Source organism: Alligator sinensis, unplaced genomic scaffold (genome assembly GCF_000455745.1).
Source record: "Alligator sinensis unplaced genomic scaffold, ASM45574v1 scaffold169_2, whole genome shotgun sequence".
NCBI classification, from domain to species: domain Eukaryota; kingdom Metazoa; phylum Chordata; order Crocodylia; family Alligatoridae; genus Alligator; species Alligator sinensis.
The window spans coordinates 1,088,569-1,098,761 of record NW_005842077.1 but is presented as its reverse complement, the minus strand read 5'-3'; the positions used below and the strand labels follow the sequence as shown (position 1 = coordinate 1,098,761).

The 10,193-nt window shown below is 37.9% G+C and overlaps 1 protein-coding gene across 1 annotated transcript in view; it reads right to left on the bottom strand.

The window, feature by feature from the left end:
- Positions 1 to 9,646, bottom strand: part of TTC29 (tetratricopeptide repeat domain 29) — a 220,811-nt gene extending 211,165 nt beyond the window's left edge. Inside the window, exons 1-3 of the mRNA XM_014520005.2 lie at positions 9,522 to 9,646; positions 6,271 to 6,368; positions 1,799 to 1,882 (exon numbers count right to left, since the gene is read on the bottom strand). Coding sequence (XP_014375491.1) covers positions 1,799 to 1,882; positions 6,271 to 6,362 — 176 coding nt within the window. The 5' untranslated portion in view covers positions 6,363 to 6,368; positions 9,522 to 9,646. The remainder of the gene's footprint in view (positions 1 to 1,798; positions 1,883 to 6,270; positions 6,369 to 9,521) is intronic.
- Between the last annotated feature and the right edge of the window lie 547 nt (positions 9,647 to 10,193).

Here is a 10,193-nt window from a genome sequence, read left to right as displayed (position 1 = left end):
AGGGAAAGCCAATTTCCCATCACTGTAGCTATAGTTCACCATAACAAGTTTTCCTGTCTCTCCATATTAAAAGGGTAATCATAGGTGAACATGTTTCTTCCCATACACATTCCCTGTATTCTGTCTTCATTCCCTCTGCACAATGAAAACATATTAGCTTTACTTCATTCAAGCTTGTCTATTCCCACAGCGTGTGGAGGGAAAGATTTGTCCTTCATATGTTTGTATCACAACTATTAAATAAAGGGCAGCATAGAGTTGTGCTGCCTCTGCAGAAGACCAGGGACTAGACTACTTCTTCATTGAGGAAAAAGGAGAAGTAACTCATGCCAGCTCTTATATTTGGCATCGTTTTCTCCATCAGTCATGCTGGCCCAGCCATGCTGTCTTGTATGCTGAGGAAATGGATTCAAGGTTCCACTTACTATCAATTCCAGCTCACTGACTCTGCTCCAGTTGTCATGTGACTAGAATTAGCCCCATCTCTTGCACTGTGATGCATGACAAACAACTCATATAAAGGAGCAAAAAGGGCAATTTAAATCTCTTAATTCCTTAATCAATGTGTAGAGGGTCATAATCTGTTACATGATTTGTATCCATTTGTATTTGCCTTCCAGAAGAGTCCCTCTTAAGAAGTCCACAGAAAGTAAAGAATAAGTTTGTTTTAACACAGAATGCTTTCCTAGCACATCATACCAAGTTACATTAGAATCTTTTCTGTTGATACTTCAGGGAGCTTTCACAATTATTAAATCTATCATATTGCCATAGCAATGGTAAGTAGAGGTGCCAGGCTTGAATTATTATAAAAGAAAGAGGGCTAGGGCTGGCAAGGTATTCTTTGTTAGGATCTCAGGACTTATTTAACTTACCCCTTTGGTCAAAAATAGCCTGAATCTGGTGACCTTCAAGATATGCTGTAAGAAAAATCTTTGTAATAGAGTTTTGAGAGATAGTTGAAGGACTATTCCTGGAATAGTGAAGGGGAGAAACAAGATTTTTAGTATGTGGCTGGTTGGTCGAGTTCCTGTCTCTGACTGATTGATTGTTTTAGTGCTGCTGGGGCTATGTTGCAATATTAATTGTTAAGGTGCCTAGAGCCCTTGTATGGACATATTTTTATTATTTAAATATTGAAATAAATAAATCATTCCATTTTAGCTATCAGTAATTCAGATTTGTTATGATTCCTTCATTAATTTTGATGGAGCCAAACCCCAGATCTGTTAAAACACTCCAGCAAATGTAGTCAATCTATAGACTCTTGTAATTTTAAAGTGTAAATAACTTAGTGGTAAGAAAAGCGGTAAGAAATCAAAAGGTATCTAGATTGTTTTTATTCATCGACTTTTCAAAGAACTAATGGTGTACTAAGTGCCGCACCTTTAAAAAATAATCAGTATTTGGGGTTGCCTAAATATTAATTCAAAATTACAAGAATATTTATTCTTGTATATGAACTGTCAACCCCCCAGGAGAGGTTTCCACTGAGGACAAAAAAAGTGATTTCAAATACAATTACTGACACAATCTTAACCATAACATTGCAAATGTAAAATAATACCTTGGTAAATATGAAAATTAATAAAGCCATAGAATTAAATGCTTTGATATATGTAAGATCAGTAGAAGTGAACCATCATTATTTAATATGAGTTTTAATTTTTAAATGCCAAGTTCCACTGAAAAGGTGTAAGGCCTGGGGAAATTTAGATTTCAATGATTATGATGACTAGAAACAAAGGAAACAATAAACTTGCTGTATGTTAAAATGCCTCAAAAAGGCCATACTTACGCAGCAGCCTCTTGTTTTGACAACCCTTTGATATTCATCGCCAAATAATGATCTATGGCATCTTTGTCTTTGATCAAATGAATCCTAAATTTAAATGAAAAAATTAAAAGAAACACTGTGAGGTGCTAAGGTAGAAATCTGAAGTACATATAACATATCCTCATTGCCAAGCAGAGATAAATACTGAAATATTGACAAAGTAATGTATCAGACACACTCCATAAATACATACAAGTATCTTTTTAATTTCTTGGTCTGTAGGTATTTCAAATCTTTATTTCTGGAGGGAAGCAAAGTTGGCTGTAGCCTTTAAAGACCTGTTTACCCAAGTGTAATAATTACACTACAAGAAGTTGTGCTAATTAAATCAATGTTTAGTGCTCTACCTAATCACAAACTTTTTCCTAAAATGGAATCATAATGTTTCTCTTATCAGCATGGACCACCCAGAGTGTCAGACCTGTTTTGTACTAACCCTTAAAAAAAATAGTTCATGTTGATTTCTTGTATAGAATGGGATTAAGGAGAATCATAACCTAGGCAAAATCCTGAGGTTTTATCCTAACAAGCAATTGACTTCATGAAGGGCGTGCTTTAAAGACCAGTGATTGCTACTGTATTCAACGTGTTTGAGTTTAAGGTTAAGGTTGAAAGCTGGAGTGACAGACAATTCATGTTCAGATTAACATTCCCTCTCAGGTCTCAAGCTGCCATACACAAAAGATGCTCAATTTTCCAAGGGCAGTGTACACTGATAGTAAAAAGAATTCCAACTGCACCTGAGAACATCATATTAGAGACTATTACTTTTAGAAATAGAATGTGAACTCATTTTTATTCTGTTAAAATAATTAAACAAACATTTAAATTGTATAAAGACACAAAAATAAAAAAGTCCGTGTTAGTATTGCATGTAAATTATTTTACTCTAGTTTTTCTTGAAGAGGTATTATACACATATTGCACATATTACATCCGTGCAGTACTTGGCTGTGTTGCTTACTGCTCTACGAGACAAAAGACAGTCCATGAATGTCATTTACCATATTTACTCAAATCCACGACAAGGTTTTTTTACCCCACTCAACATGGGCTCTGGCTCTGGCCTAAAACAGACTGGTGTGTGTGTGTGTTTGTGTGTGTGTGTGTACAGGGGACGAGTTGAGGCGAAACTGCATAACGCCAGGGGGAGAGTGTGGGGGAGATTGTGCAGTGTAGGTGAGGGGAATACAGGGGAGATTATATGGTGTGGGGGCAAGTGCCTGGGGTGGCAGGCACCAAGTTGTGGTAGGGGGATGCAAATGATCAGGAAAGCAGACACCAGGGGGCAAGTGGCAAGGAGGACAGTTGGCAGGGGTGCAACTGCCAGGGTGTTGCCCTGCACTGGACCAGGGGGCAAGGGGCAGGCTGAGGCTGCCTACCCTCCCACTGCTGCTTTCCTCACTGGTTGTCCCCCTGCCTCTGCTTTCCTCACTTCAGCAGAGGTGGTGGTGAGGGTGAATTTAAGACAACCCTCCAATAATGAGATTCTAGACATGGAAAATTATAAGAGATTTCTAGTTTTGCATGTATAGGATCTAATTATCAGGGGGTCATCTTAAACTTGAAGACTGTTAGTTTTGGGTAAATATGAGATATGAAAAAGTGTTACAGCAATCTGTTTAGAAAATGTATCATATTACATTCAAAATAGTACAATAGTGGACATTTTTAGGGATATACCAGGTATTTACATTAATTTCATGATTAGCACCTGCTGTTTGAACTACAGATCTAAGAATTTCTGCACTTTGCACATTTAAACTAGTGAACTATGAAGCTAAAAATATGCTGGTAGATGGAAAGAAAATGTATATTGAACATGGTGCTGATAACTTAAAAATGCATAGGAAAGAGAGAAGATAATCAAGTATAATCCAAATGACAAATCTCCAACTCAAACTAAGACAGTCTAAATAAAGGGAGATACTATGGCAATTATATTAAATAAAAACCCTGCAAGATGTAATGTGTTTATCTAAGTACATATAAAAAATATGTACTTGAAAAGCAAGTTGTTTTAAAGTACATAGGGACATACTTAGATAACACATAATAGACACACATTGTATACTATATAAAAAAGACTTCTGCACCTCGGGTCTGATAAAGAAAACTCTCTCTTCCGCCCCCTCCTCCAACCTCCTAACTTCTAACTTCAGGTATGAAGAAAAATAAAATAGAAAACACAAAGTAGCAAAATTGTAATTACAGTTTAATTTACATTGCGATGTAAATGTAATCCTTGGTCAGATGAATGGATTTGTTGCCCCTTCTCTGCTTTCTTGAGAATACATTAACACCACACAAAAGAGTATAAAAAGAGTTGAGTCACAAAATTACAATTTAGAAGGGCACTTGTGTCCACTCAGTTTAATAATATGCTGATATTATGGGGAGCACCCTACAGACTTCAACTAACAATCAACTACCACCAGGGACTAAAACAAGAACAGACAACTTGTATATCAATTACTGCTTAAGTAAGACCTACAATACCTTTTACTGTATTAAAGACAGCCATCTATCCTAAAAAAAAATCATTCTACTGAAATTAATAAAGACTTCTTTCAGACCTGTCTTGATACCATCAAAAATACTAGTGCACCAGGAAGAAAGAAAAGACAGATAGACTATATTAATTTATGCTCCAAAAAGCAAAAAGAAAAATTAAATTACAGCAAAAAGAAAAAGAGTAAAACTCCTACTATAAACTATTATCAATAAAATGCATTAATGTAAAATGGAGGTTGTTTTAGAAACAGTCACAGAACAGCACATTTAAGTATCTTATGCACTTACTTAGAATTTTCACTTGTATCATAATAGTGAAATAGTGCTGGAAAAAGCATTTGGTAACAGGCACTTTCACTTTTGTTCCAGAGGTTGTCACTTGTTTTACCAATTAGCTTCAGCTCTAATTCTCCACTATTGGCATAATGAGTCCCCACATTTAATAAACAGATTATTTAATGAAATTGTTTCCCTGTAAGATAGTCTCTGGTCAATTTAAAACTGATCTCTTTATTATGTCCAAGATAATTTTGCAGTCTTCTTATTGATGACCATTACATACCTGCTAGCATTTTACACTTCCTATTTATACAAGTGTTTGCTATATAGATTGATAAGGCAAAATTATCTAATTATTTCTCCTGAAAGTTTCTTTAGTCATGTAAACTACAACAAGACCGACAAACCAGGTCTGTGTATCATACAATAAAACAAGTCACATGAAGGATAAAGGGCTATGCCTACAATTTAAAATTTATCTAATTTTGTGTTACCCCTCCACTGTTAACTCAGAGTTGAGATTTCTCAGTATTATGAAGTTACTAAATATGGAGTTACTAAATATTTTAACTCCATATTTGAAAAATATCCAGTAAAATTATTAACGGCCCTCAATGAAAATTCAAGATATTGTTTAAAATATCAAGAAAGCTTTCAAACAATCTGAAGTATGCTGAGGCAAAAGAAGTTGGTACCACCAGGTTTCTTTGGCATTGTTTTTGCTTCAGCATCTTCTTATTAGACCTGGCTCAAAAGCATTGGTGCCTTCTTTCACTTCTTTGCTTCTGTCTCCCTCCCTTTAGTCCTCCTTAAATCTATTTCTGGGTTCAACCATGTTCTCTTGCACTTGAGGCAGCCTCTTTACCTAGCTCAGCCTGTACAACCCAACTTCAACCAGATCTGAACTGGGTTGACAGAGGCTAGTGAAATGTTTCAAAGTTTAAGTGTTTCAGTAGCTCATATAGAGCTTTCCAGCCTCTGACCACGCAATGGAGCAGCCTCTCCACTTAGTTCAAGTGTGGCTGACTCAGGAGCATAGGGGGGAGGTGGATCATTTACAATGTAGCCTAGACTCCTGTGACTCTCCCACTTGCTTTAGACCTTAATAAGATTCTTTTGTTACCATTCCCCTTGATCATTCCTGTCTTCACTACAGTTCCTTTCTCCAGTAACACCCCACCACAGTTCCCCAGAACTTGTCTTCTCCCCTGCCAGAACCCTTCCAAGCCATCTTAACATGCTCTTTATCTCTGACCTTGATTAATATATCCTCCCAATTCACAGCCTATGAAATTATGACGACTTAAAAAATTATGTGGTTGTAGTTATTTGTGTTTCAGTGTTTTAGTTTTATTTTTTTGTATGGTATGATACACAAATATAATACAATGATATCAAAATAATATTCTAATATAATTTAAATGACAAGATCATTTAAGATTTTATCTGTTTCTAAAAAGACAAGTGGATTTCCTATTGCCATTTTTAACTTTCCATGTCTTTAAACTTTAAGTTTTTATATATTCCCCCCCCACCAAAAAAAACCCAACAACTAAACCAAACTACAATTTTCTCTAAGATTCATGACTGAGGCTACTTACACCAAAAATGTCTTTGAAGAAAGATAAATACTCACATACCTTGCAAGTTTTGATGAAGAGCAAACCATCTTCTCTAGGAAGCTGGGATGACTCTTTGGGCTTTGGAGCATCACAGGAGGCAATATACTCATTTTGAACTAAAAAAAGAGTTACGTGCATATAATGTAAAATCATTATCTTTCAGACCCATTCTTTTGTCTTTCTTCATCTACTGTCTGTTTTTGTTTTGCTACATTGTGGGCAAAATTAGGCCACAATTCTGCAAAGACTTGTGCACTTTATAAATGTGCATAGGTCTTAAAGGATGGGATATTTGAAAGTTACAGTTTTGGGACTGATTCTGATCATTTTACATTGGCTTTACATCCCTGTACTGGGATACTCCCAATATATTTGAAGGGCACCTGATATATCTGAGTTCAAAGTCAGATCTGGAGTGATTTTTTCCCCCCAATTATCTGGAACCTCAAATATGAATAGCACCTTATTAAATGAATAGGGATACTGCAGCTATAGTAAAACACCTAGTCTGAAATCTAGCGATACAAAAGGCTTTGTATTAACCTACAAAATGATAAATAACAGCAACAATCATTTAAATTAATAACCTTAAGTAAAGGTATATGAACAAAGGATTTTACTTATGCAAAACAAAACTGAAAGGACCCCCTCCCCTCATTATATAGAACAGACTGGCTTGTCATTCTGAAGTACATCAATGCTAATAGGACTTTTTTGTCACATAGAGCTACTTTGTTTCCCCCCCAAGTATTCAGTCTGCTCTTCCCACCGTTAAAGTTTCAGCTGCCACTTCCTTCATTTTGCATGTCTGTGATCTGAGGACGTTAGCAGCAGGAGCACCCTTACTTTTAAATTTGGTTTAATGTAGGTATTGCAAGCCCTGCTGGCAGGCCTCAAGGCACAAACTTTTAATAAGTATGGGAAAACAAGATTTTTAAAAGGGGGGAAAAGTCAGCTATTTGTTAAATTTAACAAATATAATTTATTTTGTGATAGGTATAAGAAACAGCTGAGAGATACCACCCTGTTCTGTACTGAGTTGTATCAAAAGCTGTGCATGATCTATTTAAAACAGGCTTTCTGAAAAGCGAATCCATTTCATTGTTGCTTTCAAACAAAACCATACAAAAACTGCACTGCAGTTTCTGAAGAGCATGTTTTATCCCGTTACTGAGAATGGCACACTATTATAATAAGGCACTTCATTATTGAGCTATTCCTGGGGTTTTAGCACTACTGAAAGCTAAACATTATATAAGCAAACTAATGCACAGTATATTTTGATACCTTTTCATACAAAGACCTCAGGTCACAAAGTCATAAAACACAATAAAAAAGGACCACATAGCTAATTTATATAAAGCATGATATGTCTCTGGGAGCAGAAAAGAAAGGAGTTTTTCTAAGAGAGAGTTCAATCTGGAATCCCTGATTTAGCTTTGGGACCATCTAAAACCAGAGACAAACTAGGACTTTAAAAGCAATCCTTCTCATCACTTATTACACAGTTAATGATTATTATGCATCATGGCTTATACCTAAACAGCTTCAGACTACAAGATACATTCAGTTTGGGTTAGTTTTTGTTTAATTTTAGTGGTTTTGTTCAGTTTGACTTTTGTTTTTTGTGTTGACACTTTTATAGAATTTGTAGTGGTTTCTTACTGCTAAACCATTATAATAAACTTTACATACAAATTAGACCTATACAAAAAAATTATGAAGATTACACAACCAAGAAAGTAATTGTAGTAATTTTCATGAAGAATTTGTAATATTATTGTAATAAATCTCTGATCTTGCTAGAGATTTAAATGACTGAGAATTTCTTCTGAAGGTCTAAAGAATACCATGTTTGCTAACAGCACAATTTGGCCTCTAAAAAACTGATGGGGGTCTTTCCACTGTTTCAGTGGAAGATGGATTATATGCTGAAGCCCACTAAATTTAGTGGCAAAATTCCCATTTGTCCCTGACAGACCTTACAGCTGAATCTGCATCCCATCCATATACAGCAAGACATACATGTTAAATACACACTCAAATACACATTACAAATTAAACAATATTAAGCATAGAGAAATCAGTGAAAACATTAATTTTCAAGGAAATTAAAAAATAATAAAGGGAAATGCTTTTGTCATATAACATACGATTAAACAGTAGGATTGGTATTAGCCATCATCAGAAACAACCCAGAAACTAAACTAGGTAGACCTTGGTCCTGCCTGGTATAGAAATACCTGTTTTTTTGGTGATTTGGGCCTAAGGCTTAACCTTTAAAATAATTTAAGAATCCAAAAACACCACTTAAATCCTCACAACTTTCACTCAAGTGCTACCTAAAGTCACTATGTATGTTTCTGACAGAAAAGCTCTGGGGCTCCTAGTGCATATAGTGTAAGCCCTAATATTGCTAAGGAGCTTGAAATACTTGTTCACATATAAACTTTTATAGGATTCTTAAACTAGGCGTTCCTCTATTTATCAGTACAGGTCCCAATCTGGTAGCCTGCAGAGCATACTTACCAGATCAAGTCCTGCATAAAAACCTGCCACAGATAAAACTTTTGGAGGCTGCGCATCTTATTACAGTATGGTGTGTAAAAGGCCAAGTGGTTGCAGCATTCTCCTGGGATGTGGAAGGCCCAGGATTCACTCCCCTCTCCATTCAACTTGAAGCATGGACTTTAACCCAGATCCCCCTGCATCATGAGAGTGCTCTAACTATGAAGCTATCAGGTGGTGGGAAGAGCTTGCCTGTTGAAGCTGTTCTGTTTTATACTATATTGAATATAACAAATAGAAAGAAAAAGAGTAGGCAAGAGAAAGAGTCTGTAATCTGGTGAATCAGGCACTCAGATGGGATATGAGAGCCTTTGGGTTAATCCCTCACTTCAACATCAGGCACGACGATGGTCCACGGTCTGAAACACTGGGGCTTTGGGCACAAATGAGTTAGGTCTCCCATGGGCTTCATAAGAATGGGTGACCTGTCTTAAGCATCTAACTAGAGGACAGAGATCACAATTGGAAATCGCAAGTAGAAACAGATGCTTAACTACTTTTGAGGCCCTGCCCTTCTCTCTGGCCTTTCCTATGGGCAAGGTCATGAAGCTCTTCACCCATCTTACTGGTTTCTGAGAATCCTGCCTGTAGAAGCCTAATTTCCCCCAAGTACCTTCTGGGGTACCTAAGCATCAACTTGAGACTGTGAATTGCATTCAGTGGCAGATACCCAGAGGTCAGATCCTGTAATGCCCAAGTACCTTTGCAGATGTTGCTCTAAGGCTCGGCAGTGAGAAGAGTGGCTGTAGAAATCAAAGAACGGGCGTCAGCTGCAGGGGGACGGAGACTCCGACCGAGTGTGGACTGAGCAGAAGGCCACGGATCTCTGCGGCGGGCCGGGAAAGACACTGATAAAGCACGTTTGAAACCTCCATCAAGTCACAATTCACAGTTTCATAGTTGTTAGGGGCTGGAAGGGACCTTACAGATCATCAGGTCCAGCCCCTGGCACTTGGGCAGGAAAGACCGCTGGGGTTAGATGACCCCAACAAGGTGGGCATCAAGGTGCTTTTGGAATAAGGCCAGCGTCTGAGTTTCCCATCACTAACGGACTGACAGAGAGAGGTGAAGCCTGCAAGCAGGCAGAGTTGCACCCTCCAGGCGAACTGAACCACAGCTGTCCTGGGCCGCCGGGCTGGCAAAGCATGACGCCCCGGTCATCACCGCAGCATCCGACCCCACCAGCGCGGATGCTCACGCAGGCCCCACGTACCCGTGCGAGGACCAAGTGCACCCCAATGCTTGGCGGCACCCCCCAAAACCAAAGAGGACCCCCTCCAAAAAAGAGGGAGAGGAAAACCTGTGGGGGGGAGGGCTGAGGCTGGACGCAGCTAATGACAGCGATGGGCTGAGGCAGGCTCCGGCGCGGGGGG